Genomic DNA, 24475 nt, shown 5'->3' with positions numbered 1-24475 from the left:
TCAGAGAATGCGAGAATGTTCCAAGCCAACCCCACCGCACGGTGTCTTGGACGGGGTGATTAGAGGGGTGGGGGAGGGAAGCGTCGGACTGCCTGACACCTGACAGCAGCAGTGCACGGAACGGCGCCCTGACCAGGTCGTGTGCTGGGACCCTGGAGACTCCAGTGAGGTAGGTGGTATCGGCCCCATTTTACAGGTGGGCAAACTGAGGCAGAATGAAATGCAATAGCTCGCTTTTAATAACAGCATACAAAATCTGGAGAAAGCCCCCAAGTCGTCCCGTTGCGGAGCCCAGAGCAAACCCCTGGAGCACAGGATAAACAGACGGAGAGACGCCCCTCCACGCCCTTTTCCCGCAGCCCGCGGACCTCTAAACGTACGGCAGGAACCCTGGGGACTTCCGACACTGCGACAGACACCCACAGACAGGCCACTCCCACTGGGCTGGGGGACACTCTGCTCTCAGGAGGACCTGCGGTCTGAGAACTCGTGTCATCCCCCGCGGCAATCCTCCTGGCTGGGACGAGGCCGCGGGCAAGGCCGGGGCTGGATGGACGGCCACTCACACACACCTGCCCGACTGGCCACACGGAGCTGGTCCGAGGGAGGGACCGGCAGGCGCAGACAACGTGAGCTCCAGGAAACCAGAAGCAAAACTAACTAGCCCCTCCCTGGACCCCAAGGACGGATGGAGGGTCTACTAGAACCTTCCTGGAAGGATGCCGACCCCACCCCAACCTTCCACCCTTGGGCGGAGACCCCACCCTTCTCCCCGTCTGGTTCCCACGCCCTCCCACCTGCCCTCCGAGTCATGCTCTGCGGGCCAGGCCGGCTGAGGCACAGAGCGGGCGGTCTGCACGGTGGAGGTGTGTGTCGGTGGTGCTCTTTGGCTGGAAGCAAAGGCCATTCCGGCGGGATCAGGGCCTGTCTGCTAAGCTACCGGCCTTTCTGGAACCGGGCGTGGGCTGAGGTGTTCGCAGCCCAGGGCAAAACCATCGAACAGCTGTGCTCCCCACCTGCCCACCGTAACCCGCTAAAACCAAGTGGTAAGCGAGGGAGGGCGGACGTCGGGACCAACTCAGATGCCGAAGTTCATTGGCACAGCATTACGAGACGGTAAACTGTCCTCCTTAAGAAGCGAGGAGGGTGTGACGCACGGCGCCCCCGCTGGGTGGTCCCCGCCCACTGCGGGTCGGGATGTCGTGTCGGGTGGGTAGGTCTGGACGCACTGGGTGCTGGCAGCTCCTCTGCGTTCTTGATGGCCTCTTGGGGCCTCCGGTCCTCTCTGGGTGCAGAGGGCTCTCCAGGGACAGGCGGGAGGTGATGGGCGGGGGTGCAGGGCAGGAGCAGAGCCAGCAGGGGAGGAGAAAGAGGCACTTCAGTTTGGGCTGGTGTTCGTGGAGTCGGCCCTGGCCCCAGGGGTCGAGTGGCCTCGCCTGGCTCTGGCCCCCGGCGCTGGGTTGTCACAGAAGACCCCGGTGGCGGTGGACACATAGGCACTTGGCAGCACTCCCAGGGCCGGGCGGGGCCGGGGGCTCCGCGCGGGCTCCGCACACGGCTAGGTCATCAGGATGGGCTTCTGCCGTACCTCCAGGATGTCTAGGGCGGAGGGTGGGGAGCGGGTGAGACAGGGATTAAACACGGAGCGCGACTGCGACGGACAGGACAGCCCCGTTCGTGAGGGGACCCCACGCCAGGCGACCCGCGTGCACGTCCTCTTCCGACCCTCAGACCCGCAGCGCTGCTGTCCCCCCATCCTGCGGACAGCGAAATGAGTGCAGGGCGGCCGCAGAGCCCGGGCTCGGGTATGGGCTGGCCCGACTCCAGAGCCATTGCCTGGCACAGCCCCGGTCAGTGACAGGCCTCCGAGTTTCACCTACCCATGAGTAACGCACACTTAAGGGTCTGCAGACAAGGGGGCAGGAGGGGCCACCAGAGCACCTTCAAAGGGACACCTTCAGGGGCGGGAGTTTTCCCAGACGCCCTGCGTGAAGTGAATAGAGACCTCCGTGGAAGCCACTGATGAGCTCCCGACTTGAAATGCAGGGACAGGGTTGCACACACCCACGAACTGGCCTCGGAGACCCAGGGTCCAGGAACCAGGTTCCAAAGAGTGACTGCAGAGTGGCAGCTGCGTTTCCACGTTACCTGTTAAGATCCGATGCAGCGGCAAAGTGACGTATGTTAAGTGTGCATAGAGAAGGAAGTTCCCGTCCGCTCTGTTCAGCTTCAGCCAAGACCCGACCAGGGACCGCCCCGTGCCAGACAGCGACCGAGACCGCAGGTTGGTGGCATTGTGCAGATCAGCTAGAGGGAAGACGGCCGGGTCAGAGCCCAGGCCGCGCGGCTCCTGGGAGGACACCGCCCACTCCAGACTTCTTCTCGGCCCAGGTCCTCCCTGTGCTGGGTGCGCCATCACCCTGCCCTGCCCCATCCCTCAGGGCCCTCCTCCACCCTCCGAGCCTGCCCTGCCCGCTTCTCTGTCCCCGAGTCTCCCCCTTGGGGGTCTGGCACACCGGCACACTGTTACTTCTCTGCTTCCTGCTTCCTGGTGGACATGGGCGACACTGAGATGACTCATCAGCGACACCCAGTCTTATGGGTCACCCAGGGAGGCAGGTGGGGGTGGTTATTAGCACTTCCCTATAAATCTAGAAATGAGCTGAGCTGAGGAAGGCACTTGCCCAAGCTCACACAAGAGCAGCAGGTCAAGGCCAGGGCTGGGGTCTCCAGGCCCCGGCCAGGGTCCAGCAGGGCCCTCTGCCTCTGGGTCCTGGCGGGCAGGGCCAGTCAGCACCACAGCCAGGTCCCTGTCCAGGGCCATCCGTGCTACTGGCAGATCCTTTCTCCTGTCATTTGCCTGGCAGACGTGCATGGAGTTCCTGCTATGCCGGGCGCCCAGCTTGGTCCTAAGGATGATGGCGCCAGAAGCACTTGCGCCCCTCCAGCTCAGAGCTGGCCGGAACCTCCCATCTTGTCTGTCAGCAAGCCCTGTCCTCCATTCGCCATTCGGACCGCTCACTGGGATTCGGACCGCTCACTGGGATTCTGAATGTTCACATCTGACCTTGTCAGTCCCCGCCTTAAAACGCTGCAGTGGCTTTCCACTGCTGCTGTGACAGACGCGACACCCCCTGGGGCTCCCGGCTTGCTGACGGTGAGGCCAACACCGTGCACGCAGCAGCGGGGATGGTCTGCTGGTGACTGCAGACTTGAGTGGGTCAGACCGAGAGCCTCTGCCTACTGACAGGCCTGGGCTCAGGAAGGCCAGACCGCAAGCAGGCCCTCGGGAGCCAGATCCAGGAGGGACGGAGCCGGGAGACCCTGAGGGACACCCCACAGAAGGTTCTAGAGTGAGGGCGAGGTGGCCAAGGACGGCACTGAGGAGCGAAACCGCGGAGCCTGACGTCGCAAGGTGCACGAATGAACCGGAGCCCACCTCGCCCTTGCAAGTGCTTCTGGCACCCAGTGTGTGGACGGGAGACCACAACCAGGGAGTCCGTGCCCTCCGAAACGCAGAGACCGCGGGGCGGGAGCTCAAGGCAGGGGGTCTGTCTGTCCACAGCTCCGTCCCCCCGCGAGGGCCCCGGCAGCCACTAAGTGTGAACGGGTGAGTGAGTGGACGAGAGGAGACTGGAGGCCCAGGGGACACTCTGGGCATCAAGGGCGTCACCTCCACTGCCGTCCTCCCGGAAGAACTCCTCGCTGTCGTTGGCCGAGTGAGACTTCTTCATCTCCGCCATGAGGGTCCTGGGCATCTTCCTCTTGAGGGAGGGGGAGAAGAAGGTGGGCCGGCTGTTCCGCTCCGGGGTTGGGGGGGTGCTGAAGGAGGTCACCTGGGGACAAAAGGCCATAGTCACCATCGCAGCCCGCCTACCGCCAGGGGTCCCAAAGCATACTCACCACCTGCCCTCACACTAAACCCGATACGGAGCTCCAGGGGGCAGTTCCTGGCTGGGGCACAGGGGCCTCGGGCTGTGGGCTCCGACCTGCCCTCCTGAGGCCGGCCGTCTAGGCCTAGGCAGACGCTGGGATACGGTTTTGGCTCAGGGGCCAGCAGCACGGCCTGGCCGCCAGCTCTGCCCTCCCGTGGGCCTCAGACACCGATGAGGGGATCGTGCAAGCGCAAAGTAAGGCCGGCCGCTGACACCACTCAAGGACCTACCGTGGCACGCGGATCCACGGACACTGCCCAACCCACCCGACGGGAACCAGCATTAGACCCATTGGACAAGCAAGGAAACCAAGGCGGACAGCGGCCTTGACGTGTCCAACGTCTCCCACAGGACGGGGGCACAGCTGGGACTGCAACCTACGCCTTTCGGCCCCGGGGCCGTGCGCCTGGCCCTAATGCCTGCTCTCGGCTGATCGGTCCCCACCCCTCTCCCCGCCAATCCTTCACAGACGTGCTATGGCTAAGGAGTCTACGCCTCCATCTCCTCTTCTAACCACACTGGTCAGTTCACCAAACATTCTCCACACCCACGCACGGCCAGGCAGGCGCAGCACCAAGGACAGGCACATGACACTGGTCCCTGCCCTCAAGGAGCTCACAGTCTTCTGGGGGTGACAGACTCAAAAGTGACAACTACAGACTGCATGTCGGTTGCTGAGACAGAAAGAGGGAGGCACAGAATACAGGGGAGCACAGAGGCAAAAGGGATCGACAGCTGAGAAATCAGGGAAGGCTTCCTGGAGGAGATGCCGCTCGAGCTGGGTCTTGAAGGACGAGTAGGAGTTCGCCAGGTGAAGAAGGGGGGGAAGGGCGTTCCAGGCAGAGGGAACTTGGCCCATCTCCTCCCTCCTCCCCATGCAAACAAGAATCTGAGGAACAAGACGAGCTGGGACCGAGACTTCGGGAGCCCCATCCGCCTCCTCGTCACGGCTCCGACATCCACCAAAGTCCCGGCGGCCGCTGGCTCCAGATGGTCCTCCCACAAGTCAGGGAAGGTTTTTAAAAGATAAAAAACAAACACCAGAAACCACAATACACACAGAATCTGCATTTGTCATGCGCTGGTTACAAGTGACCCGCCCCCCCTAGAAAAGAGGAACAAGCGACAGTGAGCACAGAAGTGGCAGGAGCCTGAACGGGCGCCCAGGAGGTCTGGCCCTGCCACCACAACTGTGTGGCCCTGGCAAGTGCCTCCACTTGACCCCAGGGCCTCCCTGCTATTCTGGGCCAGGGGCTTTTCATAGGTGCTGTCTCCGACACCCCCCACAGCCACCCTGGGAGGGCGAAGTGACCACTCCCATTCAACAGGTGAGAAAATCAAGGCTCATGCAGGTCTAGTAACATGTCTGTAATGGCTCAGCAAACAGCTGGCTGGAACGGGCACCCGGGTTTGTCTAGGCCGGAGCCCGGGCCCTATTTTCATTGAGAACTTCACATACACATTTGTCAGAGTCTCAGTGGGCAATTCAGGGCCAGGGAGAAGCAGCAGCCTCCTTATCTGAGAAACGAGCTCAGGAGTAGAAACTACCTCTATCCCAATGACAAGAGAGGCCCCTGCCTGGAATTCTCACCCATCTCTGCAAAAAATAGCATTTATCGCTTGTGTTCTGCTTATAAAACACATTCATTGCAGAAGATACGCACATTTAAAAAAAAGATATAGAGAAAGAAAACCGCTCGGGCTACCTGGAGATACACAGTTAACGTGATTTTACAGAATTAAAAGTGGTAAAGCGCTCTCCCTTATCTCGGTGGTAAGGTATCCCTTCTGTTTGGAAGGGCCATGGCCCCAAGCAGATCAGCAGCGTAGTCACTGCCGGCTGCTCCCTGGGAAACACCCCCGAGGGCCGAGGCCCGAGCAGGTGCCGGAGTAGTTGTTTTCGCCCCGTTTCTGGATGAGCAGACTGAGGCTCAGAGAGGAAGAGGGGCTCGTCCCAGGTCACGCAAGCAGCAGTGCCGACTCCGGCCCACGGTGTCGCCCTAGCCCCTCTCCTGGAGATGCGCCGAGCAAGGCTGCCTCCCTGCCCCCATGTGCTGGCTCACTTGTCCTCCTGTCCTCCTCCAAGACCCCCAGCTCTGAGCAGCCCCTTCTAGAAGACCCGAGCAGGGCAAAGCTGCCAGCGGGCTGGAGACCTTCTCCAACCCGAGCCCTGGCCCCACTGGAAGCTCTGGGATTAAGGCTGCCGTGGACCTGGGTCCCCACTCCAGGGAAGGCCAAGAAGGAGCAGGGCTCCAAGACTCAGTGCTGTCACACAAGAGCCACGTGGCCTGGGGTAGTACAAGCAGGCCCAGCACCCCTGGGTTCCCGGGTCTGTAAACAGGAATGCTCACCCCTGCCCCGGGGCTGGTGGTAGGCGCCCCACAGCGCAGCCGCACACCGCCTTGTCCGCTGCTGGCCTCAGGCCTCCGTGCACACGGCCAATGTCATGGGGAGGCTAGCTCTTCATTGTCCCCGTCTCACCCCTGGGGGAGGCCTGTCACGGGCCCACACTCGCCCAGCAGGCCCACTGAAGCAGGCGCTAGGATCGGCCAACAAGCTCAGGGAAGCAGAAAGCTCCGGCCCAGGTACTAACCTGCTGTGTGACCCCGGGCAAGTGACCTGCCCTCTGAACCTCGGCCTCCTCCCTGGGGAGATGGGAGTGACGACACCCTCACTGGGGGCTGGAAGGCTCAGGGAGACCCCGGGGAGCAGAGGCAGGGGCAGGAGCCTCCCCACAAGGTGTGCGGCCCTTACCCGCTCGTGCATGGGCGAAGCTGGGCTGGAGTCCTCTTCAGTCCCACAGGGGGACGTGTCACCAGTGGACACACGGCTGACCGCCATCTCCGCATGGCCCTTGCCCTGCGGCCCCTTCATGCGCACAAACTCCATGTTGTTGTACTTGTAGAAGCCAAGCGACATCTTCTGTGCCACGCGGGCGGCCACGCTCACCTGTGGGTGGGCAGGGGCCAGCCTGAGCCGGGCTGTGGGGGCCTCGCGGTGGAGCACACGGCGCAGCCGGGCAACCATCCCTCAAGGAGCCGTCGTGAGGGCAGCCCACGCCCTCCACAGGCAGGCCCAGGCCGGGACACTTTGGATCCCCGCTGACACCCCTCCACACCCGCTGCCCGATGACCCACGCCTACAGCAGACCCAGGGCCAGGCTGGGGACAGAGCCTCCGGATGGTGCCTGGCTCAGGACAGCAGCCGTCCACCTGTTCCTCCCGGTCCAGGTCAGCGGCCGCCCTCGCGGTGGCCTGAGCGGGCTGAGCCGTGCCATGAGGAGCAACATGAAGCAGCCCTGAGCCACCTTGCCGGCTGTGGCTGAGGGGCAGCTACGGCGCAGAGCTGGCAGGGACAGGCAGGGCCGTGGCCCTCCCCTGGGCCCTGCACTCACCCGGTTGTCATACACCTTCTTGAGCGCCTCGTAGCGGATGGAGCCCTGAAAGATGACCCCTTGGAACGTGTTGCTTTTGTCACTGGCCACCAGCTCCACACAGACCATCTCTCCTTCCCCTACAGTCATGTCGCTGAACACCTGGGGTGGGGCGCAAGGCAGAAACAAGGACAGCAGCTGTCAGCTGCCCTCCGGCCAACGGCCCCGCCCTCGCTCGGGGCTGCAGGGAGACAGCTCAGAACACTCCCGCTCTGCAGCTGAGAACACTGGGCGGCAGAGGTCGAGGTATCTGCACCAGGCCACCCAGCCCTTCCAGCGCTCAAACAGCCTGAATGCAGCACAGGGCCATGTCTGGCAAGGGATGTTCATGTGACTTGGGGACAGGAAGAGGATGTAACCCCCACTGGCCTTTGGAGGGCTGTCCCTCATCGCACCTCCTCAGGCTGAGGAGTCAGGCAGCTGACAAGGACTGCCAGCCCACGTTCTAGGGTCCCCACCTGCCCTGCCCTTGCCCTGAGCCTCATAGCTGCGTGCCAGCACAGGCCCAGGGCACTGACAGGGGCCGCCTGCCCGAGTCACTGCTCTCAGGGGCTGGCGTGGACGCCGAGCTCCATGGTCACAGACTCAGGTTCTGTCTCAGCCCTGTGAGCCTGAAGGGAATACTTAGCCCCCCGAGCCTAAGGTGCTTTGAGACACCACCAAATCCAGGAGACCCCAGAAGCCACGCTCCCTTCCTCACGAGGCCTCTGGGGCCTGACCGCCTCTGGATGGCACAGGCACCGCCACCAGGGCCTCAGTGGAGAGGAGTGCCATGTGTCCGGGTTCCTCCCAGCACCTTGGGTTTCCCCGGGCGAGTCACCTTCTGCCTTGGGTCCCAGGTTTCCCAACCTTAAAACAAAACCATGGCCCCGTCACGCCTGAAACCCCGCCCCTGGCACCGCAGGACGCCATGCCAGTGTGTGTGGAGAAGCTGACTGAGCGTTTAAAGGTGCTGGCGCCGACTCCGCTGGGCCGGGCAGCGCTTTCTGCAGGCGTTTATGATGCATTCTCCCACTCACGGGCCCCTTTGATCCCGACCCTGACAGGTGAGGAGGACAGACGATCACACTGCTCATTTCACAGATGAAAAGGCTGAGGCTCCAAGGTTGCAGAGCTCACACGCCCCAAGTCCAACATCAGGAGGAAGGGGGACCACACTGGCAGGAGACCAGACCCCTCCGGCTCCCGGCCACCTGCTGCCTTCCTGCACGGCTGTGAGGCCTGGGAGGGGGCGGCTTCCGGCAGCCCCTGACGAGCTGCCTGAAGGGAGACGTGCTCACCTCCTCGAAGCTGTCGATCATGAAGAAGATGTTGGGGTAGCTGATCCTGGATTCTTCCCCTTTGCTGTCCATGGGGTGCTTACTGGGGGATGCAAACACTTGCTGGAAGGAGATTTAAGGACGAAGTGAGGCCCCACCCTGCACCTAGGCCCAGAGCCACTCGACTCTTGTCCAAGGCACGGGTCACCGTGGTCACAGTGCTCAGAGCCATGCCGAAGCAGAGCCGCCCTGGAAAGAGCTGCTTGGGGTGGCTTGGTTCTGAGCTCATGCACAGGACATAGGACCCCGGGAGCTGACTGCACTTCCGGAGTCAGACCCTCACCTCGGGAGCAGGGAAGTGAGGGGAGTGGTGCTTCTCTCTCCAAAACAAACACTGTGCAGCCAGGGGGCTGCCATTTCTGGGCTGAGCTGGCAGTCGGGAGGCCTGAGGGCTCGTGGCCCCAGGGCTCACCTGGGATTTCTTCTTATGGATGTGGATGTCCCCACCGTCAGCACGCGTGCACACAGCACAGGTCACCACGTAGTCCAGCTGGAAGAGAGTGCAGGGCAGGGTGCGTGGAAGGCTCTGCTGTCCCCCGGGGCCTACCGATGGCCCTCGCTCTGGAGCCCCGCCCCCACTGCAGCCCGTACCTTCTGCAGGATGAGATTCAGGCAGACACTCTCCTCCCAGTCGATGTCAGGGTCTCCGAGGCCGGGCAGCTTCTTGGAGTCTCGCCGGTACACCTCCACCTCCACCTCCACCTCGGGCTCAGCCTCGGCCAGCTGCGGGGCGCAGGGCAGAGGTGAGCCAGCCTCACTGTGGCATCTGGTGGTCTTCACCCTGACCACTGCACTGGGCAGGCGTTAACGCAGACGTGGACTGCAGCCTTGCCCCTCCATCTCTAGCTATGCGACCCAGAGTTAATCAAGAACTGAGCCTCTGAGGTTGTCCCTCGGGTCCTGCAGTAGGGTGGCAGGATGCCAGCATTCTGTCCCACCCACACTGCTGCCCCCCATCCCACCAACAGGCAGCGAGTCCACCCATCCACCCTCCCCCGCTAGCACTAGCGCAGGAAGCTGGGCGGGTTGCTATGGCGACTGGGTACCAGCTTGGCTGGCTGCAGGATGGGAAGGGGGTGGGGAGCAGCCCAGGCTTGCCGCAGAGGGCCTGCAGTACGCAGGCGCTGCAGAAGGCTTTCTTTTCTGTTCTTTTGAATCATGGGGGCAGAAAGCTGCCTGGGAAGCTGCCACTCCCCCTCCCCATCTGTCCTGTACCCCCTGGGCCCATGGGGTCTCCTCAAATCGCCACCTGACCCCTGCCCTCCATACACTGTGGCCAGACACCACACAGCCCACCCTGGCAGGCGCTGTCATATGTGCTCCTGGCACCCCCTCCTGCTCCACATGGACTAGTCCCTCCACACATGTCCTCAGACTACCATTGTCCCCACTCTCCGTCCTATGACACTCTAGCCAGATGTCACCTCCTTCCTTCTCTTCGTGGGCTCCCACTTTCCCCCATTCTTCCCACAATCAGCACCAGTAGATCTGTGTGTCACTGGCTATGCTGTCTGCCTGTCGTCACAGACTAGGTGGCTCCTCGAGGACAGGGCCAGGTCTGAGTCATTTCTGTGTAACCAGTGCTGGGAGGGGCATCTAGACATAGCTCACTGTGGGCGTTCAATGGAACATTCTAGCTGGACTGCCACATTCTCCCGTGGAGTCAGGCTCTCCTCATTGACCTCAACACTGCCCCTCCCCCCGCATCCTCACAAGAGTTTGCCCATGACCCTGCGCCTTCCTGCTCCAAATTCCTCAGTCCTGGGTCCAGGGAAGTTCTCTTCCCCCAGGTAAGAGCCATACCTGCCCATTCCTTTCGCCTCCCCACCTGGCTTCTCTGGGAAGATGCAGACCTGACCTCTCCTTTCTGCCTCCCCTCCCAGAGAATTCTAGGCCGAGTTAGGCTAAGAAAACCCTTCCTGGCCAGAGCTGGGGCCTCTACGGGCATTGAAATTCCAGGGACAGCTGAGTGTCTCAGACACAGCCAGTCCTCATTAGAGCCTCTGGTCACAATAGACGGCCTTTGGGAAAAGACCAAGATTTGGCAAAAAGACGCTCGTCTCCCAGTAGATGCCAACAGGCCAGAGGGGTGAGCCCCGCCCGCCCCCCTCCGCCAGCTGCTCACGGTGTTCCCTGCTCCCGCCAGGGCCAGCTCTGTCCCAGCCCCTCCTGACACCCCTCCACGTGCCCCTCCTCCTCCCATGCCCTAGCTGCCATGCGTCCCGAATCCCTACCTCTGCCCCTAACCTCTCTGCTGACCCCTCTGCTGAGTTTCAGACAGGCAGTTTGCTGCCTGGAAGCCACTGCCATCTGAACGTCCCACAGACACCTCCGACCTACTCAACCCAACACTCAACACCTCCATGTCACCTCCTATGACAGGCACTGCAACCGCCCTGGGCCCAGGTGGAGTCTCCCCTCTGCCCCAGTTCAGTTGCCTGAGCGCTGCTGGTTAAGGCCACTCCTTGGCACTATCTGACCACCTGTCTGCACCCCGCATCCCTACCCCCGGTTCAGGCCACCACCAGCGGCCTCCTGGGCAGCCTCTTGATGCTTCTGCTCCAGCCCTCTCCAGTCCCTCCACCCACCCCCAAGGGCTTGCTGAAAGGAACCCCTCCTCGGTGTATCAGGTTTGGTGGTTTCCTGGGGCTTTGGGGAGAACACCCTACTCCTGGGCGTGGTTCGGTGTCCTCCATGATCTGGCTCCGCCCACCTCGTTTCCTGTGTTCCTCATAGTGGCTGCCTACCACCTGAACGCTCAGGACACTTTCAGGCCCTCCGCTGGGGCCATCCCCCACCCCTCCGCCCCCAACAGCTTCCCCTTCAAGACTCAGCTCACTAAAGTGGCTCTGCTGACCACGCCCATTCCTTCTGATCACTGTGTTTACCACACGGTATTGGCTCACGGTGATGCACTTCTGGGTCCCAGTGCCCACTGGTCCCAGTGACAATGCATAGTCACAGGGCTGGCCGCTGCAGACACCAGACAAACGCCAGGGGACCCAGGCCAAGCCCTGGGTCTTCCTGCATGTCATGCACCCAGCCAGACCAGCTGTATGGCTACTGGCCTGCAAAGGGCCAGCATGGCAAGGAAGTCACCGTGTCTCCTATGCAGCAGATTGTGACAGCAGCCAGGCCTGTCCATTTGCAGCAAACCTATCTGCACGTGTCAGGCTCAGAGAGCCAGCACACGGCGGGGGAAGGGCCGGGTCCAGGCGCCCCGCACAGAGCTAGGCAGGCTGCAAGTTCCAGAGCAGCCTCCACGGCCCCCCACCGTTTGTATTAAAAGGAAAACCATGCGTTTCCACGCTTGGCAACACAGTTGCTTAAACATTGTACAAACTAGTAAAGCTTCTGACAAACAGAAGGAAACGTGCGAGTTTGTTTCGTGACCTCTTCACACACTTAGATTCAGTGGATGAAACACCTTAGAGGAGTCCCGGCACCTCTGGACACTCGCTGTCCTCGTCTGTAGAAGGGGATAAGAGCATCTGCCCCGTCGGGTGGTTGGAGGGACCCAGGGAGATCAGGAAGTAGAGGGCTCAGCACTCTGTCCGGGCCACGGTCTGGGGTCAGTGATGGAGGGGCATCGCACTGCCCACGGGAGGACCCTGGACTGTAAGGACGAAGCTTTGCTCTGTCGCTCACTTACTAATTACGAGATGGTGGCCATTCACTTAGCCTCTGGGCCGCGGTGTCCTCAAAGGTGCAACAGTAATCACCGCCTTTCAGGGTGGTGGCGAAGGTTAACAACAACGTAAACACACGCCCAGCACATCCCGCCATCAGCTAGCAGGTGCCATCACCTCCGCGCGGCTCCTGGCACGGGGCAGGTGCTCAGGGAACCTCGTTCCCCCTCCCAATATGCGCGAGGACTGCCAGGAAGCCCCCTGCAAGCCTAGGGAAGACCCCACAGGGATGCTCGGCTGGGGCGGGAGGGGATCGCTCACCTTTCTCCGGTCGGCGCCGCCCTCACTGCCCGCGAACGCCCGCTTCCGGCGCACGTAGAAAAGCATGTCGTCCTGCCGCGGAGCCCCTCTCTCCATGAAGTAGGTGGAGAACATCCAGGTCCAGAAGACGATGCGGTCATCCTGGAAGCACCCTGCAGAGGGGGGTCAGAGTCAGCGAGAAAGGACTCGTCAACCTGGCCCTTGTCAGGTGACCTCGGCCAAGCCCTGTCCTCCTGCACCCCCGCCCCACCTCCAACCTGCATCTCTGTGCCACCAGAGCCCCCTCCACCTCCCCACCCCACCGCAGGGCAGCCGCAGAGGCTCCGGGAGGTCCCCCGCCCCGGAGACCCGACTCTCCAATTCTCCACCCTCCGACTCTCCACCCAGCGGCAGCCCAGCGCCCCAGCTCCCAGCCCCACAGCTGGGCCGACTCCCGCCGGAGGATGAATCAGCAGCTTTGGTGGGACGGAAAGACCTAAGGAGAGGGACCGTCACGGGGCTGTCTGGGCTGCAGCAAGAAGGGCTGTGGAGGGGGATCCGTCAGACAGGCACCACCCTCAGCCCGCATCCCCACCCCCACCCCAGGCTGCGGCAATCCCCGCGGAGAACCCGCCTTAAAGGAACAGCAGCCCCTTTGCCAGCCAGTTTCAGCTGCAGGCAGAAAGCAGAGAGGCTGCGCACAGCCCCTCTCAACCCTGCGCTGAGCACACCAGGTTCTCACTTGATCTTTGCGGGGACTCTGCTTTTTACGACAAACACTATTCATAATAAATAAGTCTTTATCATAATGTTTCCCACACAAAGAGAAAAAGCCCCCAGGCTCCAGGGGGGAAAGACCTGGGCTTCCACTCCAGCTCTGCCACCTGCTCTGTGACAGTGGCAAGCAGTGTAGCCTCTCTGATCCCAGGTTCCTTGTACTGAATGGCACTGATGGAGAGCCCGGCCTGGCACAGTGCGGCCAACAAGGCTGGGTTTCCTCTCTCTCCAGACAGAGCCAAGGAAATTTCAATACACTCCAGAGCCATTTCTCGTAAACCCAAATATTAAATTGTTGCAGGATTCTCTCTCCCCCAGTGATACTTTATCACTGTGACCACGGGCTCGTATTTTGGTGCAAGAGGGACCGACTTACTCCCTACATTTAGAGAAGGGGAACCAAGGGCCGGCCACTGCCAGGACTCTCCCTCACCTTCACTGGCAGTTCAGTGTCCCTGCTGAGACTGACCATCCCTTCCTGCTGGGGTCAGCCATCAGGCTCTGGAAGACCACATCACATGCAGAAAACCCCAGCCTTAGCTTCCTATGCCACACCACTGACCAAAGAACCACAGCTCCAAACCAGCTCCCGACCTCTGCCCTCTGCCCTCTGCTGTGCTGCGGGTAGCCTGCGGCCCACTCTCAAGGGAGTTAAACAGAAAGGATCTTCTCAGTCAAGCTACGTCAGCCTAAGATAAACGCAGCTTGTCAGCCTCGGGGGGCAAAGGCGGGGAGCCTGCAGGACTGGCAGCCATCTCTCAGGTTCTCGGGCACCAGGTGGAACCAAGCGTCACTTGCTTTTTAAATTCCTGCCACACTTAATACGAACAATGCCCAATTCACGCCACTACGGATCCCCTGAAGTTAGACAAAGGCACTGGGGTTTTTCCAGGACAAAACTCGAATTCTCCCAGTAACTTTAACTTCTGGCTCCCTCTGAGCCAAGAGCCCAGCAGAAGGTTCTGCAGACTCCCAGCTCAGACTGCCCTTGCCGACGGCTCCTCGGTCCCGCAGTGGGTACAGAGGCAACTCTGGCCGTGACGAGCAGAGGGCAGTGGCTCACAACCCCACCGCCTGCCACCGTGAGGCCAGAGTCCACCGCCGCCCTTCCTCGGGAGATCTCCTTCACTCTGCTGATAGAAGTAACCTGGCAGTGGCACGTCGGGCTCCCAGACAATAATGGTGACGACGATGACAAGAGCACTGGCTACCGGTTGTTAAGCATCTGCCACATTAAACCCTCGAGCAGTCTACTATTACTGCCCCACTGCAGAGAAGGAGGAACGGACTTGTCTCGAGGTCAATGGACACGCCCAAGTTCACAGAGGTAGAAACTGGGAGGTCTGCAGACCTGTCAGAAACTGCACTGGGGCTCCGGGAACGCGACGCGCTGCGCTCAGCAACCAAGGAACCAGATAATTAACACAAACTGCAGCGGGCGCCCCAGGGGCGCGATAAACAGGAGGGGCTCTCGGGTGGAGAGGCTGAGGAGCCTGGTTACAGGGGTGCAGTGTGGAGATGGCCCAAAATGTGGGCATATTTGCTCTCCAAGACCCACACACCCAGCCAGGGCCTGCCGGCAGGGTCCGCACAGGGCTCCCACGTCCCCGCCTTACAGTGCTAAAAACGCTCTTCACAGCTCAGCCCTGGTTAATGAGTAAAGTATGCAGGGCCCTAGGGTCTGAACCAGACTGCCCGCCAGGATTTACTCCTAACACGAAGGCTGCTCCGAACACCTTCTGTGGGCCACACCCAATAAACATCTCAGAGGACAACAGTGACGGCACGGGCTGGCCCCACCAACGTATGCTGCCAGCTGAAACTCCCAGCAGCCACATGGCCATCAAAAGCCCACCAGGAGCCACACACATTAAATCCTTCTCCCCACCCTCACGGCCAGCACCCGACCCAAGCGGGTGACACCTCCACTGGAATGCACCAGCCACCATTATTAGACGTTATCATTAATGTCCTATGCCCACAGGGCACCTGCGGGATCTTTAAAGATCTTTTCCTGCCCCCTCAGAACTCTGCCATCGAATTTAGACCAAAATCCAGATTTCTTACAAAGTGCCCTACCCTCGCTCCTCCCCAGCCATGGTGGCCTCCTCCCAATGACGTGCCCGCCGCAGGGCACTGCACCCGCCCCTCCGAGTCTCTGCCCTGGGCACAGGCAACTCCTTCCTGTTATTGAGTTTCAATCTAAATGTCACCTCCTCAGAGAGCCTCTCCTGACCTCACAGTAAATGTGCCCTCAAGGTCCACCCTGTCACACTATCTTGTTTTACTGACATCATGACCCTTATCATCATCACCTTATCATCTCACCTGTCCCTGTCTGTCCCTCTTGTGAAAGCACCCCAGGGATTAGGAGCTAGTCTTGGTCACTATCAGATCTCAGCACCCAAAACAGTGCCAGGCATACAGCAGGCACTCAATAAATCCTGGCCATGTAAACGAGTTATCCCAACGTAATGGGAAACAGGCTCACTAAGGTGCCCACAGCAAGGAAGTCGCCCAGCCACCATCCAATGAAGCCTGGGCACCCCTACGCGGAGCACGGAGTGTGGATCTGCCACCTTCTTCCAGTCACAAGATCCCTGACTCAAGAAAGATCTTCAAAAGAAGCCCCAAGTACCACTCGACACATCGACACGTCGGGCTAAAGCCCACTGGCTCAGCTCCCCCAGGGCTCAAAGCAATGAATCCACGCCCAACTGCACAGACGGGTGGGTGGGCCTATCGTGTGTGCTGAGAGGGTGCGATGGGGAGAGAGAAGGAAAGGGAGTCCAGACGGGACGCTCACCCCGCCTTCCGGAGCCCCTGCTGCACAGCGCACCCGGCACGCGTTAGAAAACCCGGCTCCAACAAGCTCGGAAAGGAACGAGGCTTAAAACGTCACTCACTGTAAGCTCTGGAATACCATGCAAGTGTTATCGTTAATGTCACTATGTTACTACCGACACGACGAGCCCAGCAGGAAGAGACCCATACTCTGTCAGGGAAACGCACACACACGCGTGCACATTCTAACCCAAGGCAAAGCGAGGCAGGGGGAGGCATTCAAGACACGGAACTGCCACAATGATCACAAGAAGGGGCCGTGGGTGCCATCCCGAGAGACAAGGACAGAGTGGACACACAGACCACCTCCACACGCAGGACACTCAAAGTTTAAGAGCAAGAAGAGACCTCACAAAGGTCAAGAGCTGCCTTCCTGAACGTTCAAAGCCCCACACACACCTGAGCATAACCCAATGAAAAGGAACACGAAAGTCAGGGGAGTGGCGTCACGGCAAACGAGTGACATCCAAAACAGTTCACGCCACAGCCAGTTATGAAAGAAAATGCGTTAAGACCCCACCAGATAAACAAAACACCAAACAGTAACAGAGCGAAAGGCGAACATAACTGGTTAACCAAAATGGGTGAAAATACTGATCTCCCCACTATTCAAAATTTCATATTAAAAGAACAAGTGGTCATTTTAAGGGGGCAAATTTGGTACTTAGAAAATATCACTCAGGAACACTGGCAGATTCTTACAAGTTAAACATATATTTATCAACGATTCAGCCACTTCTAGGTGCTTACCCAAGAGAAATGAAGCATGTGTGTACACAAACGCTGGTACACAAATGTCCACAGACGCTTTATTCGTAATAGCCCTGAGTTGGACGCCAAGAGAACAGACATAGGAAACGTGATGTAGCCATTCGGTGGACTCTTACTGGCAATAAAAACAAACCACCGAGCCGCACAGCGCTGTAGATGAGTCTCAAAACTGTCGCGCTGAGCAAGAGAATCAGGCATAAAAGGGTACATACTGTACGATCACGTTCGCGTGACGTTTCGGAAAAGGCAAAACTATAGTGACAAAAAAGCAGGTTGGTGGTTGCCTTAAAACGTTGTTTCTTGATTGTGGTTGTGGTTTTACAGGTGTGTGCAGCCATCAAAACTCATCAGATTGTTCACTTTACATGGATGCAGTTTATTTTACATGAATTATACTCCAACGAAGCTGTTTATAGGTTATGATAGCTGAAGCTGGCCAGGGTGCATTGAGCCGGGAACCCTCAGATATTGCTAGAGAACAAAAATCATTAAATTCTTTGTGAAAAGCAAATGAGCATTTTCCTATTTCTATGAAATCTACCTTATGGAAGAGAAATTAAAAATACAAAACTAAATAAAGCCTTATGTACAAAGATGTTTCCTATGTTATTAGTGACAGAAAATAATATCAGAATAGTCATGATAACAAGAGAAAAATTAATACATTCTGCAATCGCTGACATTTAATCGAGGTAAATGATGCTGCCTGTACCAAACCGAATCTTTCCCAGTCTTTGCAGAGGATGCTATGAAGAGCAGCAGGTACACGGAAACGTGGGTAATATGATGTTTTGTGAAACGGCAGAACCTCGAGCTGTGGGCACACCGAACACGCTGCGTAAAGCGCATGGAAACACTCGAAACAAACACACCAGAATGATGGCAGGCGCTGAACCTAACGGGAATGCTTTTTCTTTCTTTTTAATTTGCTGTCAACATTAATAGTAAAATTATACCACTTTTTCCTGTGAATGTACGACTTCTGATGACTGTCACAGGCTCGTTAAAGAGAGAATGAAGTGGGGGGAGGAGGGACCCCCTCTCTTCAGAGGGAGGAGAGGATGGAGGGAGACAGACACCGAGACCTCACGGTCCAAGTCCAGAGGCCAGGCAGGGTCAAGATCGAGTGAACTCCGACCCAGTGCTGGGGTGTGTGTCAGACACACCTGAGTTCAGGTCCTGACCACTGCTCCCGGGCCAGGCGCCAACTCGCCACATCTCTCTGAATCTCAACGACCCCACCTGTCAGATGCGTCAAACCTGCTGCCCTTCTGTAATCAGTGGTGAGGACTGGGGGAGGCAGTCTGGCCAACAGGAAAGACCTTTGTTAGCTATAAAGTTCTGTCCCCTTGTGAGTTCGTTAGGACCCTCTGTTAGTGCATCAACTATGTATTAAATAAAGTGAACACATATAAAACCACATATAAAACACATATAAAAACGGTGTGGTTTGCTCAGATGAGCTCACTGGATCCCAAACCTTCCGAGTTCTGTCCCCTTGTGAGTTCGTTAGGACCCTCTGCACTGCTGCTTTGCATGTCTCTGTCGGTGTGGTTTGCTCAGATGAGCTCACCGGATCCCAAACCTTCCAGTGTCCCTGGACCACGTGGTGCAGTAACTGTGTGTGATAAACACACGAGGGCTCACTGTGTGGCCCGTGAACACGGTACCATCTTTGTCCTCCCTGCATCTTTCCCAAGGCCTGCCCAGCAAGAAATCCCCTGAGTGACAAGCCCTGGGAGCCGCCGCTCTAGCAGAGAGCTCCCTAACCTCCAGAACTCTCTCTGTCCCTGTCTCCCTGCCATCTGGCTTCCCGGTCAGCATGTGTTCCTGGCCCCCGAATCCCGTGGATACACTCTGGGAGCAGTGCAGTCCCCCAACGCCAAGCCACTAGGGCAGCACCACGGACAGCTCCATGCCTGGGGCTGGCCTTCCCTGCTGGGCTGGGGTCCCAGGACAGCAGGAGTGATTCCGGTCCCGCCTCATTCCTAGTAGATATGTTCTATACAGTAGCTGCAAACACTGAGTTAGCAAATACCAAATCACTGCTCCCAGGGGAAATACGGGGCTCAGTTCCTTCAAGCCTCTGGTCACAATATTTTGGTCTACCAATCAATTTGTAACCTGGTTTTATATGTGTTTCTGTGTAAAGACACTTTATTTAATACATAGTTGATGCACTAACAATGACTCCAGGCCAACGGCACTATAACTTGTGTCTGGATGAAGCTCATCGAACGCACAAGGCCCGGCACTGCCTTTGCGTGCCGGGACTCGACGGCACGCCAGCACCATGCTCGGGGCCACTTTAAACAGGAAAATCAGCAACGCAAAGCACAAAAATGCAAAACGCACAGCACTGAGTACACCTAGGAAAGGACACTTGTGACAGCATGAGCTCCAGCTCGGCTAGGACTCTGCGCACTGGGTGACTGACATTTTTCACCGCTCTGCATGTCTGCAATCAACCCTGAAAAATGCACCACAAGTACTGATTCGGGGCTTACAAACAAATTTCAGCAAGTAGGTGAATTAGCAAATAGAGAACCCATGAATGAAGATGGGCTGTATCACAAAACTGACCCCTGCCAGCCCCAGTGGGGCTGCGGGGACCCAGCCGCCGGCCCCGCCTCGGGCGAGTGACCTGCTTTCATGAGCCACTGTCTTTAACGTCAAACCCGGAAGAGCCCTCTGTAAACCAGCAGCTTTGGGGATGGAGAGAGGGCGCAGAGCTATATGAGGACTGGACCCCATGCCTCTGTCGCCCCAGTTCAGTGCTCTGGGACTCTGTCGCCGCAGATTCTGTCTCCCTATGCATGGCACCGAGTGGGTGACACTACAGTGCCAGCAGCTCAACAGCAGAAGCATTCCTGGGAGATACTGCAGGTCGGATCCAGACCACTGCAGCGAAGCGAGTATCGTAATAAAGCGAGTCGTAACACCTTTGCTGGCGGAGGGTTTGCCTTCAAACTGTAAAAAGCAAACGCAACGTCCGGGGAGCGCAACGAGGTCCGCCTGCCCCGGCCAAGGGATGAAGGGCAGCGACGACAGCTCGCCTCTGCCCCGCACGCTACAGCTCACGAAGCCCTGTCGCCTGTGACCTCTCCGGATCCTCATAGTCACCTGGTGAGGCGGGGATGACCTCAATCGAATTTAAAACTTCAGTCTTCAGTTTAAAGATAAAGCAAGTGAAGCTTGGGAATCCAGTGCTTGCTGGCATCGGCGCCTCCAACCCAGCCCCACGTTCTTTCGAGGCCCCACACGCAGGCACAGGCGGGAGTCTCCTGGGCGCTTCATAAATGAGGAGACTGAGGGCACCTTCAGGTCACTAGCTGGGCAGCTGGGAAATCAACTCGGGCTTCTTCCGAACCTTCCCGCCACACATCTGGGCCCTGGGAACAGCCCTGCCCACTCCTGACACCCCGGCCCCGCCCCACGGGGGTGCGCAGCGGCCCTCTGAGCGCTGATGGCACCCTCAGGGCGAGGACATCCGGGAAGGACACCCGGATGAGGCGCTTGAGGTGCAGGGGCTGGGGGCTCCACTTCCCGGCAGAGTGGTAATTTAACATAATTAAATTATTTTCCACGGAAAAGATTCTTTAAATGTGTTTTAAAAAAGAAGGGCGATGTTATATCTCACGAGTCTTCATACTAACGCGGCCCCAACACGGGGCTGGGGCCGCCTCCATCAGACCAGTCTGAGCAGACGCCCTTCTCACTCTGGGCCGCTGCCTGCCTGGCTGAGTTGCTGATGAGGACTTTGGGTTTCCTTATCAATGAAAGCAGGAAAATCGCAGCTCCCTCCTGCCATTGGGATGGAGACTAAATGAGATCCTACAACGTGCTCAGCGCAGCACCCGGCGCTTCGGAAAACTCAATGAACGAAGGCCACTGCCGTCACCGTTCATTACCGGCTCATTTTCCCTGGGCCACACCTCTTCAGTCACCACAGACTGGAGTTTAGAAGGTGCTCCCCAAGGCCCTTCTGGACCATCAAAGCACGTAGGTGACACCAGCTACGGAAGCACCCTCATTAAAAGTTTGTAGCCATCAAAAACGATGGTCATGTATTACAATAGCAGACACCGTCCATCACTACTCCCAAAAAACGAACTTTGAAGCAGCAGGCCAAGAAGTTTCTGAGGACAATTCTAGCAGATCTTCAGGAAACAGAGAGCTCCAGGTTTGTTTGACAGTTTTTACAGCTTCCTCTTAATAAGGAGTCATAACACTGATTCCAAAAACAGCATGTGCGCACGTGTGCATGTACACACACACACACACACACACACACACACACACGCACACAAAAAATTACAGGCTAATCTCACTCCTGGACATAAACATAAAAATCTGAAATACAATATTAAAAAGAATCCAGCAATCCATTAAAAGGACATGCCATGGCCGAGCAGGATTTAACTCGGGAATATAAGATTGTCCAATATTAGGAAATCTATTCATATATACACTATATAACTATAGTTCAGGTAGAAATAATACATATCTACAGATGCTAGAACGTTCAATAAAATTCAACGCCCACTCTTGATTTAAAAAAATCTCCATAAAATACAAATGGATACTTCCATTAAGCATACATATAGCAACTAGAAAAAGTTAGAAACTAAGTTTTATCAAAATTCACGATTATTAACATTGTTCTAAAGCTATAACATTAAATATCAACTCTAATTGAAAAATAAAAATAAAGGTACTAGAAATTGTAATTACACAACAAAGGTATTAATAACAACAACTATGAATGTAAGACAAAATTAACATTGATTATAGATGACATTATACCTTGGAAAATGCAAAAATTAAAATCTATTACAAAAGTATTCAAACTTCAAAATAAAAGTCGTAAGGTACCTGGATGCAAATCACCATCTAGAAACCAACACCTTTGATATAAACCAACACTCTTAGTTAGAAGGTACAATGAGGGCGGTGGATACAGTGTTTAGACATTTTTTAAAAAGACAAATAATTGAAAAGGTTTACCAAGTTCTTAGCTAAGATTTTTCAAATCGTAGAGGGAGCAATTCTACCTGATTTGGTCTATTGATTTAACAAGACCCAATAGAAAATACCAAGAGGATGTGTGACAGTAGGAACAGCCAGGAAAATTTAAAAAGTGATGTGGGGATATGACCCCTATCAGATACTAAAAAACATACTAGAAAGCTAAATCCTCATGTCACCGTCACCCCAAACTACCATACAACCCAGGGCTGTGGGACGCCCCTGTCCTGCCACGCGGAGGGGGCTGACTTGCAGAGAGAGGACGGCCAGGGAGAAGTCGAGGACAGAGATGGGAAGAGCAGCAGCCACCCGAGTCCCTAGTTCTGGGCACTCTTATTCTGCGGGTTTGAGCTTTCATCCCTTCCGACTGCTGGCCACTTCCTCCCTCTTTCCAAGCTTCTTCACTCACAACCAGGAGAACCCCAACAAATGCAACACTCAAGACTTGCCCAACTTTAAAAACACAAACCCAAAGCTTCCCTTGACCCCCACATCACCCTATACCTACTGTCTCATCAGAAGCTGACTCCAATAGGAATTTTTCAGTCCTCCTTTTCTTGGGCAGATTTGTTAATTGGCAGATCTGTCGATTTCTACCATTGCTTTTTTTTTTCCTCTGCAGAACTCTCTGACTTTCTCTCTCTGTATCATTTCGATTTTATCTTCAAACAAACCCAGAATCCAACCACTTCTCAAAAACCATTCGTCCACCCAGGCCAAGCGCCGCCCTCTCTGGCCTGTATTACTGTCCCAGCGTCCTACTGGTCCCCATGCTTAAATCAGTTCTTGTCATGTCTCTGCTCGAAATCCTCCACGAGCCTCACTTCCTTAGCTGCTTCCGGCTCTTTACTGAAATATCCACCTCCTCAGGGCGGCCTTCCCAAACCACCCTTTAAAATCGCAAACCCCACCCCGACATTCCCCATCCTACTTCCTGCCTTATTTCTCTCTATAGCACCTGTCGCTATATATCATAGAAAATATTCCACCTGTTTATTCTTCGCTTTGTCTTTCTCTAGTACAGGAACCTGTAACCTTCTCCTCTAAAGTTCCAAACAAAATACTTTAGGCTCTGCAGATCTTCTGTCCTGTCTCAACTACAAAACCAGTGATAGTGACCCGTACAGAACTGGGCATGGCTCTGCTCCAATAAAAGCTTATTTACAAAGTCGGGCGGCAGGCCAGTTGGCCTGAAGCCATAGTTTGCCAATACCTGTCCTGCTAGAACTGAGTTATGTTTTAACAGAAAATGTCAACTCTGTAAAGGTATGGATATTTTCCTCTAAGATCATTTTGTCACTGCTGTATACTTAGTTCCTAGAACAGTGTTCGACCTACAGGAAACAATAAATATTGGCTAATTGAAGAAATGAATGAACTAAGTGATCGATGAAAGCAAGGTGGTACTGGTGCATCATTAGACAGATCAATGGAACAGAACAGAAAGTACAGTAATAGAACTAAAATACATGGTAATTTAGTTTATGTAAAGATGGCACTTTGAATCCGTAGGATGAAGATGATCCTCTAGCTGAGGAAAAAGAGTAAGGCTGGGTCCCTGCTCAAGGCAAAATACATTCCAAAACGATTAAAACTTTTAACGGTATGAGTAAAATCATAAAAAAAATAAAATAAACCATGAGTGAATTTTTTATTCTCTCGGAGAGGGAAAAGGCTTTCTAAGTAAAACACAAAAGCTATCAAAAAAAAAGAACAATAAACTACATTAAAATTTCTATAAAGAAAAATCCCACACACCCCACAAACGAACACACTGGAAAAATTATTGGGACTTTTAAATGAGGGTTGATTTCCTTAACAAATAATAAGTTTCATAAGATGCTTAAGAAAATGAAACAGACTAGAAAGCAAAGGGAGAAACAAATGGCTTTCAAAACAAGAAAATATGTTCAACTTCACACAATTAGAGAAATGTAAATGAAAACTACAAAATACTATTTTTCACCTATCAGGCCTGTAAATATCAAAACACTTGATGACACCCCAGGTTGGACAGGGTGAGCAGAAATGGGGACTTCATATCTGGCAGCAGAAGGTAAACTGATAATAATCTCTGTGGAGAGATCCTGGACGACACAAGTCACAAACGCTTGTACCTTTCACCCAGCAGCCCCACCCCTGAGGCCTTCCCACCCCAGGCTCACTCCCTCGGGTATAACATTAGGTGATTGCTGCAGCACTGTCTGCCAAGGACTGCAATGGTCCCATCCCTGGGGGAGAAAGTGAACAAATTAGAAACTGTTCACAGAATGGGATGCTATGTAGCTATTTACGAGAACTGAAACAGCTTATCTGTACCCATAAGATCTCTAGGATACATGAAGTGAGCAGCATCACAGGTTTTTAATATTAAAGTAAATCATTAGAATGACCAGGAAGCTTGTGGGTGGGAGGCTGGAGAGCGTGCTGGCCACGTCA

At 56.0% G+C, this 24475-nt stretch overlaps 1 protein-coding gene across 1 annotated transcript; it reads right to left on the bottom strand.

The window, feature by feature from the left end:
* Positions 1-216: 216 nt before the first annotated feature.
* KIAA0930 (KIAA0930 ortholog) lies at positions 217-12751 on the bottom strand. Its single transcript, XM_006917329.3, has 9 exons — positions 12638-12751; positions 9279-9410; positions 9100-9177; positions 8649-8750; positions 7330-7470; positions 6690-6884; positions 3674-3836; positions 2149-2307; positions 217-1599 (listed from the first exon to the last, which is right to left on the bottom strand). The coding sequence occupies exons 1-9, from the start codon at positions 12749-12751 to the stop codon at positions 1559-1561; spliced, it is 1125 nt and encodes a 374-aa protein (XP_006917391.1). The 3' UTR covers positions 217-1558.
* Positions 12752-24475: the final 11724 nt, after the last annotated feature.

The sequence above is a fragment of the Pteropus alecto genome, unplaced genomic scaffold (genome assembly GCF_000325575.1).
Source record: "Pteropus alecto unplaced genomic scaffold, ASM32557v1 scaffold157, whole genome shotgun sequence".
NCBI classification, from domain to species: domain Eukaryota; kingdom Metazoa; phylum Chordata; class Mammalia; order Chiroptera; family Pteropodidae; genus Pteropus; species Pteropus alecto.
This window is presented reverse-complemented; position numbering and strand designations above follow the sequence as displayed.